Source organism: Erinaceus europaeus, chromosome 23, assembly GCF_950295315.1.
Source record: "Erinaceus europaeus chromosome 23, mEriEur2.1, whole genome shotgun sequence".
In the NCBI taxonomy this organism is placed as follows: Eukaryota; Metazoa; Chordata; class Mammalia; order Eulipotyphla; family Erinaceidae; genus Erinaceus; species Erinaceus europaeus.
Genome location: NC_080184.1, coordinates 3,088,697 through 3,115,152, shown reverse-complemented (window position 1 = coordinate 3,115,152; position 26,456 = coordinate 3,088,697). Strand labels below are relative to the sequence as shown.

General features: G+C 48.3%; 2 protein-coding genes across 2 annotated transcripts; one reads left to right on the top strand and one right to left on the bottom strand.

Moving 5' to 3' along the window:
* Positions 1 to 6,115: 6,115 nt before the first annotated feature.
* On the bottom strand, positions 6,116 to 6,883 carry NFILZ (NFIL3 like basic leucine zipper). The gene has a single exon (XM_060182245.1). It carries the CDS (start codon positions 6,881 to 6,883, stop codon positions 6,116 to 6,118), a length of 768 nt encoding a protein of 255 aa, XP_060038228.1.
* Positions 6,884 to 7,216: 333 nt separating this feature from the next.
* Positions 7,217 to 8,611, top strand: LOC132535631 (guanine nucleotide exchange factor subunit RIC1-like; the record flags this gene model as incomplete). The annotated part of the gene is given in 4 exon segments (XM_060182244.1): positions 7,217 to 7,602; positions 7,757 to 7,918; positions 7,971 to 8,028; positions 8,558 to 8,611. Coding segments are annotated over 4 exon segments (660 nt in total), but the record flags the coding sequence as incomplete, so codon positions are not given.
* Between the last annotated feature and the right edge of the window lie 17,845 nt (positions 8,612 to 26,456).

Below are 26,456 nucleotides of genomic sequence, written 5' to 3'. Positions count from 1 at the left end.
GAGAGACCCCACAGCCCTGCTCACCCTCCATGGGCTCCCTGGGTGCTGTGCATGGTGCTGAGAGAGGAGAGACCCCACAGCCCTGCCCACCCTCCATGGGCTCCCTGGGTGCTGTGCCTGGTGCTGAGAGAGGAGAGACCCCACAGCCCTGCCCACCCTCCATGGGCTCCCTGGGTGCTGTGCAGGGTGCTGAGAGAGGAGAGACCCCACAGCCCTGCCCACCCTCCATGGGCTCCCTGGGTGCTGTGCATGGTGCTGAGAGAGGAGAGACCCCACAGCCTGCCCACCCTCCATGGGCTCCCTGGGTGCTGTGCCTGGTGCTGAGAGAGGAGAGACCCCACAGCCCTGCCCACCCTCCTTCCCAGGCGGTGAAGCAGGTCTGCAGGTGTCTGTCTTTCTCTCCCCCTCTCTGTCTTCCCCTCCTCTCTCCATTTCTCTCTGTCCTATCTAACAACGACAACATCAATAACTACAACAATAATAACTACAACAAGAATAAAAAAAAAACAAGGGCAACAAAAGGGAAGATAAATAAATAAAAAGGAAAAAAGAAAAAAAAACAGCCCTTTTCTCTTTCTTTCTTTCTTTCTTTCTTTCTTTCTTTCTTTCTTTCTTTCTAATCAAAGCTCTGCTCAGTTCTGACTGATGGTAGTCCTAGGGATTGAACCTGGAACCTCTGAGCCTGAAGAGGGTCTTTTTGTAGAACCATTATGCTACCTACCACTAACAAAAGACTTTTTTTTTTAATTTTAAAGGTGTTTGGAGACTAGTGTCTACAATATTCAAAACTCCAGGGCTGTGCTCTCTCTCTCTCTCTCTCTCTCTCTCTCTCTCGGAGGGGTCTAATGAAGGGATCAGATCAGCACTTTTTTAGGTGACTGTCAACAACAACAACAACAAAAGTGAGGAATTCATGGTGCAGGCACTGAGCCCCAGCAATAACCCTGGAGGCAAAAAAAAGAAAAAAGTAATAAAATCAAAATATTACACAGAGTTAATATGAAATGAGTAACAGGAAGACCCATTTTTTTCGTGACAAGTATAATATTTTCACTTTATTAAGTAATGTTTATTTATTTTATTATCTTCATTCATTGCCTAGAGACAGCCAGAAATGGGGAGGAAAGAGGGAGAGAGAGGAGAGTCGGGCGGTAGTGCAGTGGGTTAAGCGCAGGTGGCAGGTGGCGCGAAGCACAAGGATTGGCATGAGGATCCCAGTTCGAGCCCCCGGCTCCCCACCTGCAAGGGAGTTGCTTCCCAGGCGGTGAAGCAGGGCTTCTCTTCCTCCTCCTCCTCCTCCTCCTCCTCCTCCTCCTCCTCCTCCTCCTCCTCCTCCTCTTCCTCCTCCTCCTCCTCCTCTTCCTCCTCCTCCTCCTCCTCCTTCTCCTTCTTCTTCTGCCTCCATGGTTATCACTGGGGCTCAGTGCCAGCACTACAAATCCACTGCTCCTGGAGGCCATTTTTTTCATTTTATTGGATAATAGTGTTTTTGTTTTTGTTTTTAAACTAGAGCACTGCTCAGCTTTGGCTGATGGTGGTGCAGGGGATTAAACCTGGGATTTCAGAACCTCAAGCATGAGAGTCTCTTTGCAGAACCCTTATGTTATCCACCACCCACCCCATTTTATTGGCTAGGACACAGAGGAACTGACAGAGGAGTAGGGGAGATAGAGAAGGAGAGAGACAGAGAGACATCTGCAGACCTGCTTCACCGCTTGTGAAATATCTCAGTTGCAGGTGGGGAGCTGGGGGTTCAAACTGGGATCTTTGTGCAAGTCGTTGCACTTAGTACTATGTGCGCTTAACCCAGTGTCCAGCCCCACTCAGACAATATTTTTTTCTTTTTTATTCAGACAATATTTTTTTAAATATTTATTTTTATTTATTTATTCCCTTTTGTTGCCCTTGTTGTTTTATTGTTGTAGTTATTATTGTTGTCATTGTTGTTGGATAGGACAGAGAGAAATGGAGAGGGGAGGGGGAAGACAGAGAGAGGGAGAGAAAGATAGACACCTGCAGAACTGCTTCACCGCTTGTGAAGTGACTCCCCTGCAGGTGGGGAGCCAGGGCTTGAACCAGGATCCTTATGCGGGTCCTTGTGCTTAGCGCCACCTGTGCTTAACCCGCTGCGCTATAGCCCAACTCCCTCAGGCAATATTTTTATCCAGCTCCACAATAACTATCAAACTCAAGCAAAATAATAATAATAATGATAATAATAATAAACAACTATGATAGCTGTGGCCCCCTAGGAACATGCCTAAAATGGACTTCCTAGCTTCTTTCCACCCTAAGATCCCTATTCTCATCTGCTCTATCCCTACTTTTTGGTTCCTGGTTATTAACCATTTTGTCCTGCTTTATATCTTAATGTCTTTCAACCACCAAGTTGCAGATGCTACTATGACGACAACCTGACTTCCCTGGGCAGATGACCTCACCAATGTATCCTGGAACCCCACCTCTCCAGAGCCCTGCCCCACTAGGGAGAGAGAGAGACAGGCTGGGGGTGTGGATCCACCTGCCAAATGCTCATGTCAAGCGGAGAAGCAATTATAGAAGCCAGAACTCCCATTTTTTTTGCACCACAAAAGAATTTTGATCTATACTCCCACTGGGGGAAAATTATTAGGAGGGGGGGGGAAGATGACCAGAGGGCTCTGAACCCCAAAGCCATCAGGACCCAGACAGAGAAGAGGAAAAAAGGAAGGACACGAGGAAGTAGTGATAGGTGTAGGTGTGACCTAGAAGGAAAAGAAGGCAGGACTCTGGGGGGGTTGGAAGGACAAATATATACAAATATAAACAGATAGTTATAGAAATAATAGTTAACTCATATCTGCAACCTTAGGAGAACTATTATAGCTTCCAGTGGAGGGGATGGGGATTCAGAATTCTGATGGTGGGAAGGGTTTTTGTAACTCAATATTAAGTCACTAATAAAAAGAAAGAGAGCAGTGTATTAGAGGGACCCCCCTGGGGTAGGAAGAGGATGCAAGAAATAGATTATGATTCCAGGAGTGCGGGTGAAGGTGTGAGTTCCCCATCCACAGAGGTAGGCAAGGGAGACACTCCCTGATCGAGAGACTCAGGGTCCCTCCTGAGATGAGGAATTCTTTGACTGGAAGAAGAGAACAGTCTCTGAGAGTCCCCAGGTCATGCTGGGAAGTTCCAGGGGACAGTTCTTGCCCTCCTGAGTCCACAGGACACAAATGAGCTGGCTCAGACCCATCAGGAAGCACTAAGCCACCAAGCCACCCAGCACTCTCTTCTCTGCTTGTCTGTCTCTTTGATATGTTTAATATTTCTCAGGCTAGAGCCAGACCATCATTCAAGGCCTCTGGTCAAGGCTTGGAAGGTGGGTAGGAGACAACATAGTGGTTCTGCAAAAAAAAAAAAAAGAGAGAGAGAGAGAGAGAAAAGAAAGAAAGAAAAGACTCTCTTGCCTGAAGCTCCGAGGTCCCAGGATCAATCCCCAGCACTACCAAGAGCCAGAACTGAGCAGGGCTCTGAGAAAAAAAAATCATATATATCCTACATATGTAAAGAGCTCTTACAAATCAACAAGAAAAAGGCAGAGCCAGGGAGAGAGCAAAATGGTTCTGCAAAAAGAGTCTCATTCCTGAAATGTTGAAGTTCAGGTTCAATCCCCAGCACCCCCATCAACCAGAGTTAGCTGAGCAGACTCTCCTCTCTCTCTCTCTCTCTCTCTCTCTCTCATAAAACAGGTAGAGAGTGGGGAGACAGCACAGTGGTTCTGCAAATGACTTTATGCCTGAGGCTCTGATGTCCCAGGTTCTATCCCCAGCACCACCATCGGCCAGAGCTGAGCAGGACTGTGGTAACAAAAAAATTCTTCTTTTCTCCTTCTCCTCCTCCTCCTCCTCCTCCTCCTCCCCCTCCCTCTCACTCTCACTCTCCTCCTCCTCTTCCTCCTCCTCCTCTTCCTCCTCCTTTTTCTTCCTCATCTTCTTCTTTTCTTCTTCTCCTCCTCCTCTTCCTCCTCCTCCTCCTCTCCCTCCTCCTCCTTTTATTGTTATAAACTAAAGGACCACTGCTTGGCATCTCTGTACCAGGGACTGGCTTCCCTACACACCCTCTACCCTCACAGCTGGAGAGAACCAGGTTGGAGCTGCCTCCTACAGACAGACCGCCTCCCTGCCTCCCCCAGGTAGCCCTTGGGAAATGGGCATCTCTAAGCCAACCCCCAAAAGTAGAAGCAAAACAAAAACAGGACAGAGGAATGGAGTCCCCCAATACCCCATCAGCACCATCAGCACCCCCCAGATAGAAGGACAGACTGTCAGTAACCCCCACCTTGCACACCTACCAACCAGCTTTTATAGCTAATGTTCAGCTTGACTGATGATGGAAGTGGGGGCGGCGGCTGTGCGCTCTGCTCTCACAGGGGTAAAGGGAGGTCAGAGACAGGCCAGGGAGTGACCTGCAATAACCCCCCCATTATCCTGGAAGAACGGGGAACACTCAGCTGTGACCTTGACTTACCCCAGTGCCTGGGTCCTAGCCCAACCTTCCCCAACCCCCAAAACCTGATGGAGAGTACACCTCAGGCTCTAGCTGGCCAGGGGTACCCAGTACTCACAGGTGAGCCCCCCAGCCCAGGGAAGCCTGCCCCCCAACATCTCTACACAGTTAAAACTGATATCCAGGGTTTAATGAAGAAGCAGGAAAAGAAGGAAGGGAGGGAGAAGAAGCTGAGGGGGGAGGTGTGGCATGTGGGATTGATGAGCTCTGGGGGTCCTGGGTCCCCAAGAAACACTTCTTACAGACCAATCCCTCCCCCCATCCGGCTGGGAGTAGGTGTTGGGGTTCCCAGGGGGCTCAGGATCATTGAACATCCAGAGAGGGAAAAATGCCCCCCCCAAAAAACATGACAGCATTCCTCAATGACCCAAAGCCATGACCCAAGACACAGGTGTTGAGTGAACCCCCCCAAAAAAGGTCCCCTAAGAAAAATGAGTATTTGCAATCCTGAGACACCTCTCCCTTCCATGTGGCCCTCATATAATGACCCCCCCCAACCCCACCGCTACCCTCAAAATGGAATCCCGGGGGTCACAAAGCTGAGCACAGGAGGCAGGGTCCAAAAAGCATGGGAGTGGTGAAGGGACACCTGGATTATAGGTCAATGAATGATAGACAGAATGAATGAATGAATGAGTGAATGAATGAACGAATGAATGAATTATGAACAATTGAGCACATGGATGAGAGACTCAATGAGTGAAAGGATGGATGGATGGTTGGATGGATGGATAGATGGATGGGCAGAGGGGCAGATGGATGGGTCAGGTGGGTGGATAGGTAGATGGATAAATAGAGATGTGGATGGTTAGATAAATGGGTAGATGGATGGGTGATGGACAGATGAGTGAATGGATGAATGGGTGGATGGATGGACAGATGGATAGATGAACGGATGGATAGATAAGTGGATGGATGGATGGATAGATGGATGGATGAATGGGTGCTTTGTTGGGCACATGGGTGGATGAATGATTGAATGTATGTATGGTCAGATGAGTGGATGGATGGGTGGATGGATGGATGGACAGATGGTGGACAAATGGATGATAATATGGATGGGTGGATGGGTGCGTGGATGGATGGATAGATGGATGGATGCTTTGTTGGGCACATGGATGGTTGAATGATTGAATGTATGTATGGTCAGATGAGTGGATGGATGGATGGCTAGATGGATGGATGATGTAAATTTTAACAACAGATGGATGGATGAGTGGATGGATGGACAAAAGGATGATCATATGGATGGATGGATGGATGGGTAGGTGGATGGATGGATGGATGGATGACTAGTGGATGGGCAGATAAGTGGATGGACAGACAGATAGATGAACAGATGGTAAGTTGGTGGGTAAATGGTTGTATAGGTAGGTCACTAAGAAGTTGGCAGGAAGGGAGGAAAAAAGGAAGGAAGGATGGACAAGTGACTCCTCAAACACAGACTTTAGGCTGAACCAGACCCGTGGTGTAATCCAAGATGGAACCACCCTTCCCCCTTGGGCATGGCCTGGCCAAGGACCATGGACACACCCATCCAAGCCCTCCCCCCTGCCCTGGGGGCTCCCCTTCAGAGGGGTCCCTGGCTGCCCTCCCACACCCGAGGTCCCCTGCTGGAGCCTCGGGACTTGAGGCGAAGTTTGTGGGGAAGGGAGGCTTGAGTCAGACCCTCAGGGTCCTCATCACCGTTTGGGGGGACAGGGTAGGGCACCCTAGGTGCCAGGCCTAGGGGCTCAGAGCTGGGGGACAGCTGAGGGTGCAGGGGAGACCACAGCCCCCAGCAGGCCCTGAGTTCTGCACCGGGCCCATCCAGGACGTGGTAATTGAAGAAGGTGGCGGGGAGTGCCAGGTCCACTCTCTTAGGGGTCTGGGGTGCAGAGTTCTGGGGGGACCTGAGGCCGCATCTGCAGCCCGAGAGTCCTGCGTCTACTGCGCCCAGGGCACATGGCCTCAGGACGGTGGGCAGCAGGGGCTCCAGGCGGGGGGCCCGGGGCTCTGCTGTCCAGGGGGATCCCCAAAGGAGGGCTCCCCCCGGGGTCCCCGGGAGGCCGAGGCCTGGCCGCAAGGCCCTCAGCTCAGCGCGTAGGCGGGCGTTCTCCTCCAGCAGAGCCGCCAGCCGGCCCTCCAGCGCCGCATCGTTCAACCTTCGCTTCTCCCGGGAGCGCTTGGCCGCCTCATTGTTCTTCCTGCGCTTCTCCCAATACACCGGGTCCTTCTTCTCCGCGGGGGTGAACTCCCGCTGCCGCCGCACGACCGGAGCCCGAGCCCGGGAGCCTCGCAGGCCCCTTCCACCTCGGCCCAGGGAGCCCTCGGCCAGGCCCGGGACTCCTGCGTCCATGCGGGGGACACGCCTGGGGGAGAGACCATTTGGGTAACCCTGCCTGCTGAGGGCTCCGAGGGCGAGAGGGGCTGGGGGTTGATCTGGGGGTATGGTGGTGCCAGGGGGTGGAACATTCATTCATCGGTCCAGCCATCCATCCCATCCATCCATCCATCCATCCATCCATCCATCCATCCATCCATCTATCCATTCGTTCCATCCACTCATTTATCCATGCCACCTACTCATCTATCATGCATCCACCCTTCCGTCCATCCATCTATCCATCAATCCATCCATCCATCCATCCATCCATCCATCCATCCACTCTTCCATCTATCTGACCATCCACCCATCCACCCACCCATCTATCCATCAGTCCATCCACCCATCCATCCACCCATCTGTACATCCACCCATCTGTATATCCATCCTTCCATCCATCTATCCATCCACTCTTCCATTTATCTGACCATCCACCCATCCATTCATCTATCCATCCATCCATCTACCCATTAATCCATCCACCCACCCATCCATCTATCCATCCACTCTTCCATTTATCTGACCATCCACCCATCCATTCATCTATCCATTCATCCAGCCATCTACCCATTAATCCATCCACCCATCCATCCACCCATCCATCCACCCATCTGTCCATCCACCCATCCATCCATCCATCCACCCATCCATCCACTCTTCCATCCATCTGACCATCCACCCATGCATCTATCCATCAATCCATTCATCCACTCAACCATTTGCCCACCTATCCATTCACCCAACCATCCATCTAACCACCCACCCACCCACCCACTTTTCCACTCAACCATCTATCCATCCACTCATCCACCCATCTATATATTCATCTATCCATTTTCCCTCTATTACTCACCTAACCATTCACTCATCCATCCATCCATCCATCCACTCATGTACCTATCTATCCATTTGTCCATCCTCTCGCCCACCCCTTCATCTATCCATCCATCTGCCCATCTATCATCCATTCACCTATCCATCCACTCACCCATCCACCCACCCACCCATCTGTCCACCTATCCACTCATTCATTCATCAATCTATCCACCATCTATTCAACTGCTCATCCGTCCACCTATCTGTCCATCCATCCACACATCCATTCATCCTTTTATCATGTATCTATCCATCCATCCATCCATCAACCATCTCTCTGCTCATCTATCCGTCCACTCATCCTTTATTCCCTACTAACAAGAGACTGTAGCTGGTAGGATGTGAGACTGGGAGACAGCTCACTTGGCCATGCAAGGCTTAGGAACAGAGACCACAGTCATCCCAAGAGCTTCCAGGACCCATGTCCCCCCCCTCTAGAAAGGACTGAGGATGCCTCCCCAAGGGCATTCTTACCACTGAGAAGGTCGGCAGGCCAGGCAAGGTTCAATCTCAAGGTTCACCTCCAACTGGAGCTCCTGGACGAGATTCCCAGAGAGACACAGAGAGAAGAAAGGTGGACCTAGAAAGAGAGAAGGTACATCCATGAAGTTAACAGAGCCACATTGGGGAGGGAGGAGTTTCTCAGAGAATAATAAGCTTAGGTTCCTCTGAACTGTGCTCAAGATGAACCTCAAGATTTCCCTGGTCCATAGCTTGAGTCTTACACCTGCATAAAAATGGTGTAAGACCATTTTCCCACTTCTGTGTTAGCTATTGGCTCAGGCAAAAATGACCAAAGTCATAGGCCCTATGGAACACTCCTAGCATAGACTTCCTAGCTTCTTTCCACCTTAAGATCCCTATTCTCATCTGCTGTATTCCTTCCTTTGGATTCTTGTTTATTGAACAATTTGTCCTGCTTTATATCTTACTGCCTTTCAGCTACCAAGTTGCAGATGCTACCATGATGCCAACCTGACTTCCCTGGGCAGACGACCTCACTCATGTGTCCTGGAGCCCCACCTCTCCAGAGCCCTGCCCCACTAGGGAAAGACAGAAACAGGTTGGAGGTATGGCTCTACCTGCCAATGTCCATGTCCAGCAGAGAAGCACTTACAGAAGCCAGACCTTCCACTTTCTGCATCCCATATAGAACTTGGGTCTATAGTCCCAGAGGGATAAAGCATAGGTAATCTTCCAATGAAGGGGATGGGATATGGAACTCTGGTACTGGGAACTGTGTGGAATTGTACCCCTCTTACCTTACAATCTTTTTTTTTCTTTTTTATTTAAGAAAGAATTAATTAACAAAACCATAGGGTAGGAGGGGTACAACTCCACACAATTCCCACCGCCCAATCTCCATATCCCACCCCCTCCCCTGATAGCTTTCCCATTCTCTATCCCTCTGGGAGCATGGACCCAGGGTCATTGTGGGCTGCAGAAGGTAGAAGGTCTGGCTTCTGTAATTGCTTCCCCGCTGAACATGGGTGTTGACTGGTCAGTCCATACTCCCAGTCTGCCTCTCTCTTTCCCTAGTAGGGTGGGTCTCTGGGGAAGCAGAGCTCCAGGACACATTGGTGGGGTCTTCAATCTAGGGAAGCCTGGCCGGCATCCTGATGACATCTGGAACAATCTTCTTAATCATTATTAAAACACTGATTAAAAAAAGGAGGGGTGTCAGAATTTCTTCTGGGAACCCTTCCACTGTTCTATTTCATTTCTATCTTTCTCTAGGGGATCTGGCCATGCCTCTCCAGCTAAGAAACAAACAAACAAACCAAATCAGCTCAGGAGAATTTTCTAGCTACCTAGTATTGATGGATCTGAATGTGAGAAATTGGAGGCAAAGGTTGGCAAAATAGCTCACTTGGTCAGTGCGTTGCTGTGCCATGTGTGACCCAAGTTCAAGCCTGGCCCTACCACATTTGAGGGAACTTTGGTGCTATACCCCAGAGTTTTGCTCAGCTCTGGCTGATGGTGGTGCAGGGATTGAACCTGGAACCTCAGAGCCTCAGACAGAAGAGTCAGTCTCTCTCTCTCTCTCCTTTTTGGATAGAGACAAGGAAATTGAGATGGAAGGGGAAGACAGAAAAGGAGAGAGATAGAGAGACACTTGCAGCTTCACCACCTGTGAACTCAGCTGAGTTCATCACCACCCAGCCCCTTTATTTATTTTTAAATATTTATTTATTTATTACCAGACTGCTGCTCTGGCTGATGGTAGTGAACCTAGGACCTTGGAGCTTCAGGCAGGAGAGACTCTTTGCAGAACCATGATAGTCTTTTCCTACCCCTATTTTATTTTTTACTTTGATTTCTTTCTTTTGCCACCAGTTCCTCATGCCTGCATGCTTCCTTTGCTCCAAGTTTTTTTTTTTCTTTCTTTCTTTCCTCCTTTCAGTTTCAGTTAAAGAGAAACGTAGAGGTGGGTAGATAGTGTTTGTTTTTTTTTTTTTGGTGATGCAAAAAAAAAAAAAGACTCTGATGCCTGAGGTTCTCTCTCTGTGTGTGTTTTAAAAATATGTGTCAACGCCGATGTTCAGTGGAGAAGCAATTACAGAAGCCAGACCTTCCACCTTCTGCATCCCATAACGACCCTGGGTCCATGCTCCCAGAGGGGTAGAGAATGGGAAAGCTATCAGGGGAGGGGATGGGATATGGAGATTGGGTGGTGGGAATTGTGTGGAGTTGTACCCCTCCTACCCTATGGTTTTGTTAATTTATCCTTTCTTAAATAAAAAAATAAATTTTAAAAAATGTGTCTTTTTTGTTTAAGTTTTTAAACTTTTTTATTAGATAGAGAGGAATTGAGACATGAGGGGGAGTAGAGAGGGAGAGAGACAGAGAGACACCTGCAGCCCTGCTCCACCCCTCGTAAAGTTCCCCCCCTGCAGGCTTTCCCCCCGGGGCTTGAACCTGGGTCCTTGTGCATGGTAATACATGCACTTAACCAGGTGCATCACCACCTGCCTCCCCCAGGCTTTCTCCTCTATTTAAAAAAAATAAAATAAAGGATGGTCCGGGAGGTGGCACAGTGGATAAGGCATTGGACTCTCAAGCATGAAGTCCTGAGTTCAATCCCCAGCAGCACATGTACCAGAGTGATGTCAGTTCTTTCTCTTTCCTATCATTTCTCATGAATAAATAAATTAAATCTTTAAAAAGTAAAATAAAGAAGTTGTGCAGTGGTGTTCCCGGTCGAACACATATATCAGCATGGACAAGGACCCAGGTTCAAGCCCCCAGTCCCCACGTGCAAGGAGAAAGCTTCATGAGTGCTGGAGAAGGTCTGCAGGTGTCTGTCTGTCTACCTAGCTCCCATTTCCCTCTCAATTTCTCTCTGTCCTATCAAATAAAAGGAAAAGAAAGTTACTGAGAGCAATAAATTTCTCATTCACACAACACTGAACCCCAGTGATAACCCTGGTGGAAAAAAAAGTAATAATAATAATAATAGTAGTAATAATAATAATAGTGATAATAATAGTAATACTAGTAACAATAGTAATAATGACTGTAATAATAGTAATAGTAAAACTAGCAATGATAATAGTAAGAACAGTAATAAAAGTAATGATAATAATAGTAATAATAACAATAATAGTAATAATAATGACAAAACCCTTGAGAACTGGGTCCAGTCAGTTAGCACGGCCCCTCTCTTGCATCCTCAAGGACTCCACCTGGCTTTCCATCATCTAAAGAGATTCTGGAATCCCCAGACAAGATGAGACCCTCCTCATATCAAAGCTGTTTTAGGGTCCCCCACCTCAATCTAAGTAGTCACAGCCCTGGCCTATCCAGGGACCTTCAGATAGAGTCTTGTCCACCCTCCTAGTTCAAGGATGCCATGCAGAAGGCGGGAAGCAGGGTACCACCAGGTACTCCTAGGGCTGTGTGTGGTGGGGTGGGGGGTGAAGAGGACAGGGGTGGCGGTCCGGGAGGTGGCACAGTGGATAAAGCACTGGACTCTCAAACATGAGGTCCCAAGTTCAGTCCCTGGCAGCACATGGACCAGAGTGATGTCTAGTTCTTTCTCTCTCCTTCTGTCTTTCTCATGAATGAATAAAAATCTGAGAGAGAGAGAGAGAGAGAGAGAGAGAGAGAGAGAAGATATAATGCAAAACAAATTGTTGACTAATCATAAACCTGAAGGCAAGAACGTTGCAAATGAAGATTTAGGATCTCTGTCCAGATGCTACCATGATGCCAACCCAACTTTCTTGGGCAGAGGACCCCACCAATGTATCCTGCAGACCCACTTCCCCAGAGCCCTGCTCCACTAGGGAAAGAGAGAGACAGGCTGGGAGTATGGATCGACCAGCCAACGCCCATGTTCAGGGGGGAAGCAATTACAGAAGCCAGACCTCCCACCTTCTGTACCCCACAATTGACCCTGGGTCCATACTTCCAGAGGGATAAAGAATAAAGCTATCAAGGGAGTCGGGTGGTAGCACAGTGGGTTGAGTGCACATGGTGCAAAGCGCAAGGATTGGCATTGGGATCCCAGTTCAAGCCCCCGGCTCCCCACCTGCAGGGGAGTCGCTTCACAGGCGGTGAAGCAGGTCTGCAGGTGTCTGTCTTTCTCTCCCCCTCTCTGTCTTCCCCTCCTCTCTCCATTTCTCTCTGCCTTATCCAACAACAATGACATCAACAGCAATAACATCAATAACAACAACAATAATAACTACAACAATGTCAACAAAAGGGAATAAATAAATAAATATTAAGAAGAAAAGAAAGGTTTAAAAAAAGAATAAAGCTATCAAGGGAGGGGATGGGATACGGAGTTCTGGGGGTGGGTAATATTGTACCCCTCTTATCCTATGGTGGAATATTGTACCCCTCTTATCCTATGGTGGAATATTGTACCCCTCTTATCCTATGGTGGAATTGTACCCCTCTTATCCTATGGTCTTGTCAATATTTCCATTTTATATGTTTAAAAAAAACAGGGAGAGGGGGAAGAGAGAGAGAGAACAGGGGTGCAGGTAGTAGACTGGGGGGGACTGACCAGGCTGGGAAAGAAGGCCCCCCCCCAAGGCCTAAGGGTGTGGAGGTCCGGTGGTGAGACCCAGTCAGTGTCCAAGGAAGGAGACTGAATGTGGTGCTGGTGGTGGATCAGCAGTTGTCACGCCAGGAGACAGACAAGGGAGCCAGCTCTTGTGGTGGGGCCTGACGCCCCCCCCCAATCCACAGACACACACACCCAACCACGTCCCGTCCCCCCGCCCCCACCCACACACACACCTCCACAGGATGCCAGAGTTGAGATGGGGCAGGAGATAACCAGCTGGCCGGGTTTATTTACAGAAGACATGGCCTCCTGGTGGGCAGGGCCTTCCTGTGGTCAAGGCTGAAGCGAGAATGGAGGGGTGGTGAAATGGGGGTGCTGTCCTTGTGAGGTGACCAAAAAAGCAGTGAGAAGGGTCTGGTCAACTCCAGTCCCAGCAAACACCACTGTCTCTCCACCTCCCCATATCCCCACTCACCACCACCTCCACCCCAGTCCCAGGCCTCTGACTCTGCATGGTTCCCTCTAGGAGATCATTTCCTCAGCAGTTGCCATAGTCAAGAAAGATCATTCCTGGCCTGGGAAATAATTCCAAGGTGGCGGAGCTCAGGACATGCAGGCCTGAGCCCCAGGATTAATTCCGGCACCGCCATCAGCCAGAACTGAGCAGAGCTCTGGGTTTTTTTTTGTTTTGTTTTGTTTTGTTTTTAATAATATTACAAAGCAACAAGGTAAATGGGAATCAGGCGGTAGCACAGCGGGTTAAGCGCAGGTGGCGCAAAGCGCAAGGACCGGCATACGAATCCCGGTTCGAACCCCGGCTCCCCACCTGCAGGGGAGTCGCTTCATAGGCGGTGAAGCAGGTCTGCAGGTGTCTGTCTTTCTCTCCCCCCTCTCTGTCTTCTCCTCCTCTCTCCATTTCTCTCTGTCCTATCCAACAACAACAAAAGCAATGACAACAACAATAATAACAACAACCATGATAAACAAGAAGGGCAACAAAAGGAAAAAAAAATAGCCTCCTGGAGCAGTGGATTCGTAGTGCAGACACTGAGCCCCAGCAATAACCCTAGAGGCAGAAAAAAAAAAAAGAATTCTGGCCCATACTCCCAGAGGGAGAGAAATGTGAGGGGAAAATGACCAGAGGGCTTTGAACCCCCATTCCATCAGGACCCAGAGAGAGAAGGGAAAAAAAGGAAGGACACTGGGAAGAAGTAACAGGTGTAGGTGTGACTTAGAAAGGAAGAGAGGGCAGGACCGTAGAATAAATGGACAAATAGATATAAATATAGATAATTTTAGAAATAATAGTCAACCCTTATGTTCCACCTTTGGAGAACTGCTGCAGTTTCTAATGGAGGGGATGGGGACACAGAACTCTGGTGGTGGGAACAGTGTGGAAGTGTACCCCTGTTATCTGCTAATTTTGTAAATCAATATTAAGCCACTAATAAAAGAAAAAGGCAGGACCAGGAAGAGAGTATAATGCTTGTGTCAAAAGACCTTCCTGCCTGAGGCTCTGAAGTCCCAAATTCAATCCCCAGCAACACCATCAGCCAGAGCTGAGCAGGGCTCTGTGCATCTCTCTCTCTCTCTCTCTCATAAAACAAAAATGTGTTTTTAAGAAGCAAAAGGGCTGGGAAGACAGCACAGTGCTTCTTCAAAAGACCCTCCTGCCTAAGGCTCTGATGTCCCAGGTTTAATTCCCAGTGCCAACCATCAGCCAGAGCCGAGCAGGGATCTTGTCTCTGGTGTACCTTTCTCTCTCAACTCAGATGAGAGAGAAAGAGAGATTGAGATAAGAAAATATTATTATTATTATTATTATTATTATTATTAGTTGTAGTATGATTATTATATGCCACTAGGGCTATTTCTGGGGCTTGATACCTGTAGGACTCTACTGCTCATTCTATCTTCTTCCTTTCTTCCTCTCTTTCTTTGAAAAATGATGAGAGACAGAGAGAGAAGGAAAGACACCCCAGAGCACAGACCCACCAGCATCAAAGCTTCCTCCCTGCATGTGTCCCCATGCAGTAACTAGAGATTTGAACCCAGGTCCTTTGATGAACTGTGCATTCTACCAGGTGGGCTCTCTCTCTCTCTCTCTCTCTCTCTCTCTCTTCCTCCTCTCCCTCTCCCCCCCCCCGTGCCTACACTACGAATCCACTGCTCCTGGAGGCTATTTTTTCCCTTTTGTTGCCCTTGTTGTTTATTGTTGTTATTGCTGTTGTTGTTGGATAAGATCGAGAGAAATAGAGGAGGAGAAGACAGAGAGGGGGACAGAAAGATAGACACCTGCAGACCTGCTTCACTGCTTATGAAGTGACTCCCCTGCAGGTGGGGAGCCAGGGGTTCAAACTGGGATCTTTATGCCAGTCCTTGTGCTTTGAGCCACGTGTGCTTAACCCACTGAGCAACTGCCCAGCCCCCAAGCTAGCTCTCTCTCTTTTTAAATTTTTATTATCTTTATTTATTTATTGGATAGAGACTGCCAGAAATCGAGAGGAAAAGGGGAGATAGAGAAAGGGAGAGACAGACACCTATAGCCTTGCTTCACCTGTCACAAAGCTTTCCCCTTGCAGGTGGGGGTTGGGGACTTGAACCAGGGTCCTTGTGCACTGTAACACATGCACTCAACCAGTTGCGCCACCACCCAGCCCCTCACCTATCTCTTTTTTAAAAAATATTTAATTTATTTATTATTGAGTAGAGACAGAGAGATGCATTGGATCGACCTTCTCGTGGTGCATCCCGTGAGTACCCATTCATTGGGGAAACTGACGATCCTTTCTAGCCGACTGAATCCACATGGATCCCAGTCACTTTCAAAGCCAGCAACAAGCAGCTCCTGACAGCTTTCAACCTGAACTGTTGACTGGCTACGGAAGAAGGGCAAACGCTAGAAGAAGAAGGGACAGAGAGAAATCAAGAGTGGAGGGGAGATAGAGAGAGGGAGGGAGAGAGACAGAGAGACACCTGCAGCCCTGCTTCACCTCTCAGGAAGCTTTTCCCCTGTAGGTGGACTGAAGTAAGCTATCTACATAAATCTTTACTTAATTTTTTTGAAAGTTTTTTTTCTTGAGGTGCAAGGGAGATGGCTAAACTCAATTTATAGGATTTGCATGCCCGAGGCCCCAGGTTTGAACCAGACATCACCACCATATGTGCTAGACATGAGCAGTGCACTGATCTCTGTGTTTTTTCTACAAAAAATAATCAATTGGTTATTTATGAATATTTACTACATATGTATTTCTTTTGTTATATATTTTATTTATTTATTTGCCGGGCTAGCGTGAGGATGTTTCTTCCTGGGCACATGCTTTCTGGGTTGGAGAGAACTCGATCAGAGCCAACCTGGGCTGCTGCTTACTCAGTGACACGGGAGAGAGACCATGAACTCAGGGCAGAGTGGGAACGCTATGTGTCTTTATTGATCAGAGACAATGCTTTTATATATTTTAAAACAGAAGTGGCAAGTCAGAAAAGGAAATGGCTAGGAAAGGGGGTGGAGAAAAGGAAAGAGCAGGAAGGTAGAAAGCTTCCATAGTAACTGTTGCGAAGGTTTTAACCGGTGGGATTATTTAATACCCTGCAGGCAGGGCGGGTCTCAGGCAAAACAATGATTATGTAAATAGACCATAGTATCAGCAATGGAGGATGGAGCAGGGTGGGGGGCTGGCTTAAGGCCCAACATTAATTAATGAGAAAGATAGGAGGAGAGAGAGAGAGAGAGAGAGAGAGAGAGGTTGCAAGAAAGAACCAGACATCACAACATCACTCTGGTCCATGTGCTGCCAGGGATTGAACTCGGGACCTCATGCTTGAGGTCCAATGCTTTATCCACTGCGCCACCTCTTGACCACAGTGTATTTCTTTAACCAGAGAGCCCTGCTCAGCTCTGGCTGATGGTGGTGCTGGGGCTGGAACCTGGGACCTCAGAGCCTCAGGCAGGAGAGTCTTTTTCTTTGCAATATTTTATTTATTTAATGTGATAGAGGATTAATTGATAATATATAGGGGAGAGAGAGAGAAAGAAGGAGAGAGAGACAGAACCCTGCTTGGCTCTGGCTGATGGTGGTGCTGGGGATTGAACTTGGGACCTCAGAGCCTCAGGCAGGAGAGTCTTTTTGCAGAACCATGATGCTGTCTCTCTAGTCTCTACCTGTTTTATTTGAGAGAGAGAGAGAGAGAAAGGAACCCTGCTTAGCTCTAGATGATGGTGGTGCTGGGGATGGAAACTGGGATCTCAAACCTCAGGCAGGAGAGTCTTTTGCAGAACCATTAACTAAATAAATGGATTTTATTTATTTATTTTAAAATACATTATTTTATTTATTTCCTTTTGTTGCCCTTGTTGTTTGATTGTTGTAGTTATTAGTGTTGTTTTTGATGTCGTTGTTGTTAGACAGGACAGAGAGAAATGGAGAAGAGGGGAAGACAGAGATGGGAAGAGAAAGAGAGACACCTGCAGACATGCTTCACCGCCTGGGAAGAGACTCCCCTGCAGGTGGGCATACAGGGGCTCGAACCGGGATCCTTCCACCGGTCCTTGCGCTTTGTGCCACCTGTGCTTACCCTGGTGCGCTACAGCCTATTTATTTATTTTTAATGACAGTATGGAACGGTAGAACCTGGTTCAATCCCCAGCACCACATCCAGACAAGGAAGACAAGAATGAGGGGGGGAGTCGGCATCAACAACAATAATAATAATAATAAAACAACAAGGGCAACAAAAGGGAATAAATAAATAAAATATTTTTTAAAAAAAGAATGAGGAGTCAGGCAGTGGCATTTACATTACAAGCCCCTGGTCCCCACCTGCAAGGGGGGAGGCTTTGCAAGTAGTGAAGCAGGGCTGCAGGTGTCTCTCTGTCTCTCTCCCCCTTCCCTCTGAATTTCTCTCTGTTCTATCAAATAAAATTAAGGTGGCACACCTGGTTAAGTGCTCACAGTACAGTGTCCAAGGACCTGGGTTCAAGCCCCTGGTCCCCACCTGCAGGAGGGAAGCTTCACAGTAGTGAAGCAGGGCTGTAGGTGTCTCTCTGTCTCTCTCCCTCTCCCCCTACTTGGTTTGTCTCTGTCTCTACCCAAATAAATAATTTATTATTTTTTTAAAGTCAGCTACTTTTAAAGTCGGTTGTCTACGAGAAAGAGCTACAGATTTCTCCATGAAACAAAGTCCCCAGGATAGACACCAACCCTATTTGGGGCTCACCTTTCCAGACTCCCCCCACCCCAAGTTCTTCCTAACTGAATAAGTTTAAGTCTCCTCTCTGAGCTTCTAGGGCCTCAGTTGTAACATATCCTTTGATATGTTCTCTATGTTGAAGAAATTATCTCTGAGGAGGCTGCTATAACCTCGGACAGAGGACGGAACCGAGCTTCCATTCAAGATGGAGCACAGAGGACAGAATTGGTCTTCTATCCAAGATGGAGAACCAAGCCCAGGCAGAAGTCCGATCACGCATGATGGAACTGGTGCTTTGTTCAAGATGGATGACCAAGCACATGGATAAAACTGGACTTCTGTTCAAAATAAAGACTTAGGAACAAATAGCATAATTGGACCAAGCACAATGGGATAAAATTGGTATTCCCCCCCCAACTCTTCATCTGCACTACTCCAGCCTTTAGGTCCATGATTGTTCAACAATTTGTTTGGCTTTGTATGTTAACTCTCTTTTCAGCCACCAGGTTCCAGATGCCAGCATGATGCCAACCAGACTTCCCTGGACAGACGACCCCACTAATGTGTTCTGGAGCTCTGATTACCCAGAACCCCTCCCCACTAGGGAAAGAGAGAGACAGGCTGCGAGTATGGATCCACCTGTCAACGCCCATGTTCAGCAGGGAAGGAATTACAGAAGTCAGACCTTCCACCTTCTGCATCCCACAATGATTCTGGGTCCATCCTCCCAGAGGGATAAAGAATAGGAAAGCTATCAGGGGAGGGGATGGGATATGGAGTTCTGGTGGTGGGAATTGTGTGGAGTTGTACCCCTCTTATCTTATGGTTTTGTCAGTGTATCCTTTTTATAAATACAAAAAATTTAAAAGTTTGGTCTTCCATTGAAGATGGAAAATAAAACACATGGTCTCAAACTGGACTTCTTTTCAAGACAGAGAATTAAGGGCAGGCAACATAATTGAACTAGAGTTCAGGATGAAGGACCAAGCACAGAGGACAAAATTAGACTTCTGTTCAAGATGGTTGGCCACGTAACAGATGCCAAGAGTTGAGTTCCATCCAAGATGGAGAACCAAACGCATGGGATAAAAGTGGTCTTCCATTCAAGATAAGAGGGCCAAGCACAAGGATAAAATTGGACTTCCGTTCAAAAGGGAGAATCAAGAGCAAATAACATAATTGAACTTCCACTTATCATGCGGGGTGGGGGGGTCAAGTTCACACCAACACCTCCCTGGGACTCCCCCAAACACACAGACATGACCTGAAAATTTGAACCTGAGCCCAAAGCAGAGAGGCCAGGAGACAGAGGGAAGGGCTGGGACCCCTGATCCAGGAAGCTAAGGACACACCCCCTCCAGAGGTCTCTGACCCCCAAAGAGAGAGAACCTGAGTTTATTTGTTTTCAAACTGTTGCTTTTTATTTTATTTTGCTTTATTTATTTATTATTAGATAGAGACAGAAATAGAGAGGGGAAGGAGAGAGAGAGAGAGAGAGAGATGCCAAAGGCTTCCATGCTTGAGGCTCTGAGGTCTCCAGTTCAATCCCCAAGTACCACCATTAGCCAGAGCTGAGCAGGGCTCTGGTAGACAGAGAGAGGAGGGGGCAGGGAGAGAGGAAGTGAGCTGGTAAAACAGGCTCACCTGGACACCTGGACAGTGAGTTTCTTTGCTTGGGTTCGAGTCTGCAACCCCCCCCCCACCCCATCACACTGGAGAAAGCATTGGTGGTGAGGTCTCTCTGTCTGAATCTAAAAAAGAGGTGGGAGGGACAAATCAAAGAAGGACGAGAAACCATCTGGCAAAGTCCCCAGCCACATGGCCAGCACCAACCCACCAACCCAGGCCCTGACTCTCCCGGCTAAATGGTAACCACAGGGTCTGCGGGTATCAGGACTAAACACTCTCGGGACAGGAGGTGACATGGGGGCTGACTGGAGCAACACATGGGACAACTCTCTCTCTCTCTCTCTCTCTCTCTCTCTCTCTCTCTCTCCTTCAGTATTTCTTTCTTCTTTTCTCCTAGAGCCCTGCTCAGCTCTGGCTGATGATGGTGCTGGGGATTGAACGGGGAACCTGAGAGCCTCAGGCAGGAGAGTCTTTTGTGGAACCACTGTGCTGTCTTCCCTGTCCTTCCTTTCTCTCTCTTTCCCACCATCCCTCCTTCCCTCCCTTTCTTTAAAAATTTTTTTTATTATCTTTATTTATTGGATAGACACAGCCAGAAATCGAGAGTGTAGGGGAGGTAGAACGGGAGAGAGACAGAGAGACACCTGCAGACCTGCTTCACTGCTTGTGAAGCTTTCCCCCCTGCAGGTGTGGACTGGGGGCTCGAACCTGTGTCCTTGAGCCCTGTAATGTGTGCGCTCAACCAGATGCGCCACCACCTGGCCTGCTATTCTTTCTTCCTTCTTTCCCTTCTTCCTTCCATCCTTTCTTTTCCTTTCTTTCTTTCTTCCTTCCTTCCTCTCTCTCTTTTTTCTTTCTTTCTTTCTTTCTTTCTTTCTTTCTTTCTTTCTGTCTTTCTGTCTTTCTGTCTTCCTGCCTTCCTTTCTGTCATCTCTCTACACTTACCAGAGCCTCACAAATACATGACCCCATCACTCAGATCACCATTCAAAATATCATTTCAAATAAATCAATGAGACAAATATAAAAAAACAAAACGATTTCCTATGACATCCAGTGACCTACCCCCCCCCAACTGCAGATTTTAAACCGTGAGGTCCCCAAGTTCCACCTCCAGCCAGAGGTGTTCTGCCTCTCTCTCTCTCTCTCTCCCTCCCTCCCTTTCCTGCCCCCTTTCCTGCCCAAACTGGTGGTGGGGGGGGGGACCCTGGGGTGAAGAGAGGGCCCCTCACACTTTGTGTACGTGGCCTCTGCCCCTCTGACTCAGTGGTTCTGGGAAGACTTACCCAAGGAAGAAGGGGTGCTGTTCCCACGCACCCCCGTGCCCACTGGGCAGCCCCGGGGGCAGGTTCCTAGGAAGCCAGGTAGAGTCCCAAGAGAAAGCCAATTCTCACGGGGTTTGGGGGGACCCCCCCTTTCCATTCTCACTCTGAGAGTACCCCCTTCCCCAACCTCATGAAAGAGCTCAGTGAAACTGAGCTCTCAAACCGAGAACTCTCCAGCGGGTCTCGAATTTCAAGGAGAGAAAAAAGAAAAGAAAAAGAAAAAAAAAAATCAAGGCAATTTGGGGGGGGAGTAAGGGGGGTGCTTACAGCTTGGGCACCCTTCCCTTGGTGTGTGTGTGTGTGTGTGAGTGTGTGTGTGTGTGTGTGTGTAGAGGGGCCAAAAACTGGGTGACCCCAGCTGACTGTCAGGGAGTCAGAAAGAAGCTGATTGAGAGGGAGAAGGGGTGTGTCTTCCCTGAGCTCCTTGGGGTGCAATGAGTTCCGGGAACTTCAGAAGTTACTGGGGTGGGGTGGAGTGAAGGAGGAGGGGGGCCCCCTGAATTGTCAGCTCTGTGGAACCTCACAGACGGGACCCCTTTTCCTTTCTCCAGCCCAAGCTCCACCTCTCCCCACTTCCAACACCCTCCAAAAATGGGGGGTTGTCTCAGATCCTGGGGTCTACTTCACCCCCCAATGTCCCCTGTTTCTATTCAAACCCCAGCTGGGAGGCTCCCCACACATGTCACAGGTGGTTGAATCTCCATGAGCTTCCCCCCTTTTATTTATTTTTTATTTCTTTAAAATTTTATTTATTGACTTTCCCTTTTGTTGCCCTTTTTTATTGTTGTTGTAGTTATTGTTGTTGTTATTGTTGTCATTGTTGTTGGATAAGACAGAGAGAAATGGAGAGAGGAGGGGAAGACAGAGAGGGGGAGAGAAAGACAGACACCTGCAGACCTGCTTCACTGCCTGTGAAGCGACTCCCCTGCAGGTGGGGAGCCAGGGCTCGAACCGGGATCCTTACTCAAGTCCTTTTGCTTCGCGTCACGTGCTCTTAACCCGCTACGGCCCGACTCCCAGCCCCCCCTTTTATATGCTCCTTCCTTCTCTCCTACCTCTCTGCCCCAGGACCTTTGCACAGGCTGCCTGGGACGCTAGTCCCCAAGGTCCCCAAGGTCCCCACTTCTCTGAACTCTCAGCTTCTTAACGGGCCTCCAACATCTGCCTCCATCCTGACTCCTGTTTGATTTCTCCAGGGAAGGGGGAATTCATTTTCATTCATTCATTCATTCATTCATTCATTCATTTATTCAGTTTGCTTGCTTGTGTGTGTGTGTGGGGGGCTGCATCCTTCTGTCAGACACGGTGTTAGGGACAGTTCGGGAGACATACAAGTCCTGTGCTCAAGCTATTAAATTTCCTTCTCTCCCAGCCCGCTTCCAGGAAGAGGCATCCCAGCACAGAGCTTCTTCTGGTGCTATGGTATTCCTATGTGGTGCTGGGGTTTGAACATATTTTACTTGCTTCTTGGTCTCTTTCTTTCTTTTTTAAAATTTAATTTATTTAACTTTTTTAATTGTCTTTATTTACTGGATACAGCCAGAAATTAAGAGGAGAGGGGGGGAGATTGAAAGGGAGAGAAACAGAGAGACACCTGCAGCCCTATTTCACTATTCACAAAGCTTTCCCCTGCAGGTGGGGACCGGGGGCTCAAACCTGGGTCCTTGCATATTGTAACGTGTGTTCAACCAGGTGTGCCACCACCTGGCCCCTCTTTCTCTCTCCTCTTTCTTTCTTTCTTTCTTTCTTTCTTTCTTTCTTTCTTTCTTTCTTTCTTTCTTTCTTTCCTCCAGGGTTATCACTGGGGTTCGGTGCCTACACTATGAATCCAGTGCTCCTGGTGGCCATTTTTCCCATATTATTGGAGAGGACAGAGAGAAACTGAGAGGGGAGAGGGAGGGAGGGAGGGAGAGAGAGAGAGAGAGAGAGAGAGAGAGAGAGACCTGCAGCCCTGTTTCACTACTTGTGAAGCTTTCTCCCTGCAGGTGGGGACCGGGGGCTCAAACCTGGGTCCTTGCGTATTGTAACGTGTGTTCAACCAGATGTGCCACCACCTGGCCCCTCTTTCTCTCTATTCCTTCCTTCCTTCCTTCCTTCCTTCCTTCCTCCCTTCCTTCCTTCCTTCCTTCCTTTCCTCCGGGGTTATCACTGGGGCCCGGTGCCTGCACTACGAATCCAGTGCTCCTGATGGCCATTTTTCCATATTATTGGAGAGGACAGAGAGAAATTGAGAGGGGAGAGGGAGATAGAGAGGGAGAGAGACAGAGAGACACCTGCAGCCCTGCTTCACTACTTGTGAAGCTTTCCCCCTGCAGGTGGGGACGGGGCTCAAACCCGAATCCTTATGTAGGGCCTTGAGCTTAGTACTATGTGCACTTAACCAGGTGCACCACTGCCCAGCTTTCCTTTCCCTCTCTCCCTCTCTCTCTCTCTCTCTTCTTTTTAGTATGAGAGGCTCAAAACTCTGTCACATATTTGCTTTTATTATCCATTTAATAATTTTATGACAGGAAAAGAAGGGGGCCGGGTGGTGGCGCACATGGTTGAGCGCACATGTCACAATGTGCAAGGACACGGGTTCGAACCCCCAGTCCTCACCTGCGGGGGACAAGCTTTGCAAGTGGTGAAGCAGGGCTGCAGGCGTCTCTGTCTCTCTGTCTCTCTCCCTCTCTATCTCCCCCTTCCCTCTGAGAGAGAGAGAGAGAGAGAGAGAGACCATAGCACTGCTATACCACTCATGAAGCTTCCTTCTGTGTTCTGGTCTCCCAGGGGGTGGCCAAGGGCCTCGAACCCAGGTCCTCATACACAATTAAGTGTGCACTTTGCCAGGCCTTTTTAAAATTACTGATGAATGAGGGAGAGAGAGAGAGAGAGGAAACCTACAACACTTCTGAGTCCCCCCCCCCCCAATAAAAAACGAAAAAACACCCACTGCTAGCTTCCCCGCTATCTGGCCAAGGGATCTTCCCTCCCCACAAATCAGAGGAAACCACTTGTTTGGGGCAGAACCCTCAGCCCCACCCTTGAACTCTCCTGCCTCCCTCCGTCCCCCAACACCTCAACCACCCAGGCTTCACCCCCCCTCTCGGCCTTGGCACCAGCCCTCAGTCCACTGGGCTACTCGCTGCTGTCCCTTTTCTTTCCCGCCCTTTTGTCTTCCTCAAGTCCACACCTCCTCCAGGAAGGCCACCAGGATATGCCACCCCTCTGCCTTAGCCCTTCTGTTTTCTGAACACTCCGGGTAGGGGGCGGAATTCATTCAATGAGATTGCTTCTCACTTCCTGTTGAGGCACCCAGGAACTTGGGCCTTCTCTCCACAGACTGCAGGGGCCAGGACAGAAAAGGTGCTTGATGAATAGTCTGGGAAGGAGGGAGGTCCCATGGTGGATAAAGCGTTGGGCTCTTCAGTATAGACTTACGGGTTTGATCCCCAGCATTGCAGGAGCCCGTGGAGACTCTTCTTTCCTCCACCTCTCTCTCTCTCTGGTTCTCATAGCAACGTAAATGCTTATCGAAAGAAATTATGGGGGTTGGCAGGCAGTGGTGCACCTGGTTCAGCGCACATGTTACAATACACAAGGACCCGGGTTCAAGCCTCCAGACCCCACCAGCAGGGGGAAAACTTCACAAGTGGTGAAGCAGGTCTGCAGGTGTCTCTGTGTGTGTGTGTGTGTGTGTGTCTCTCCCTTGCTATCTTCCCTTCCCCTCTCAATTTCTCTTTGTTTCTATCCAATCAAATAAAGGTACTTTTAAAAAAATTGAAAAAGAAAAAGGAGTTAAGAGATATAGCTTTTATTTCAAGGGAATACTAGTCATCAATGAAAAAAATGATATCGTGACCATCAGGACAAAAGTAAAAGATAAAATTGGAGGTTTCATGAAGTTAAGAGAGGAGGTAAAAGACAGTAAAATCAATCGTTAGGAAAGAAGGGAGAGAGAAAGGGAACTGGACTTGTGTGACAACAGCTGCTTTGTAAATCACTAACCCCCTTAATAAAGCAACTTGAAAAATAAATAAATAGTCTGGGGAGATAGTGTGGTGGTCTCAGGTTCAAACTTCAGTACCACAATCAGCCAGAGCTGAGCAGGACTCTGGTAAAAAAAAAATAATAATAATAATAATAATAACGACAACAACAGGGGGCTAGATAGTGGTGCACCTGGTTAAGTGCTCACATTACAGTGCACAAGGTCCCAGGTTCAAGCCCCTGGTCCCCCATCTGTGGGGGAAAGCTTCATAAGTGGTGAAGCAGGGCTGCAGGCGTTTCTCCCTCTCTCTCTCTTTCTCTCTCTCTCCCTCTCTATCTCCCTTTCCCCTCTCAATTTCTCGCTGTCATATCAAATTAAAAAGAAAGAAAAGGAAAGGAAACAATGGTCACCAGAAGCAGTGATTCCCCAGCAATAATTCTAGCTGTAACTGAAGTAGTAGTCATAATAATGGATAGACAGATATGAAAACTAAGTAAAGGAATTTTATTTTGTTCTGTTTGATTCCTAGAATCCTGCTCAGCTCTAGCTTATGGTGGTGCTGGGGATTCAACCTGGGACCTCAGAGCCTCAGGCAGGAGAGCTGTTAAGAATAACCATTGTGGGGAGTCGGGCTGTAGCGCAGCGGGTTAAGCACAGGTGGCGCAAAGCGCAGGGACTGGCATAAGGATCCCGGTTCGAACCCCGGCTCCCCACCTGCAGGGGAGTCACTTCACAGGCGGTGAAGCAGGTCTGCAGGTGTCTGTCTTTCTCTCCCCCTCTCTGTCTTCCCCTCCTCTCTCCATTTCTCTCTGTCCTATCCAACAACGACTACAACAATAAAACAACAAGGGCAACAAAAGGGAATAAATTAATTAATTAAATAAATATTTTTAAAAAAAAAAGAATAACCATTGTGCTGTCTCCTCTGCTCAATAAAGGAAATAGAAAAAGGAGGAGGAAGAAAGGGGGAAAGAGAGAGGGGGGAGGGAGGAAGGAAGGAAGGAAGGAGAGAAAGATTAGAAACCATTGAAAGAGGTAGCCCCCAAATGAGAGAAAGTAGAAAGTGTTTTCAAATCAGGCTTTCCTATCCCAAACAGAGAGAGAACTCGTAAAAATTAATAACTTAATTGAAAAATAAAAGTGGGGCTGGAGACCTGGGGAGACAGCATAGTGGTTCTGCAAAGACTCTCCTGCCTGAGGCTCTGAGGTCCCAGGTTCCATCCCCAGCACCACCAGCAGCCAGAGCTGAACAGGGCTCTGGGCTCTCTCTCTCTCTCTCTCTCTCTCTCTGTCATTACAACAAAAGAATATATTACAAGGTAAAAGCATAGGCAAGACCCTTCACGGTGTCTACTTCAAGAATTTCTCCGGAGAACTTGAGTCCAACAACCACGCAAGCAAAATAAAAAATAAGCTACTGGGATTGCACTAAACTAAAAGGCTTCTACACAGCCAAGAAACCATCACACACACACACACACACACACACACACTCTCTTACTTGAATTTCTTCCTTTCTTTCTTCCGTTCCTT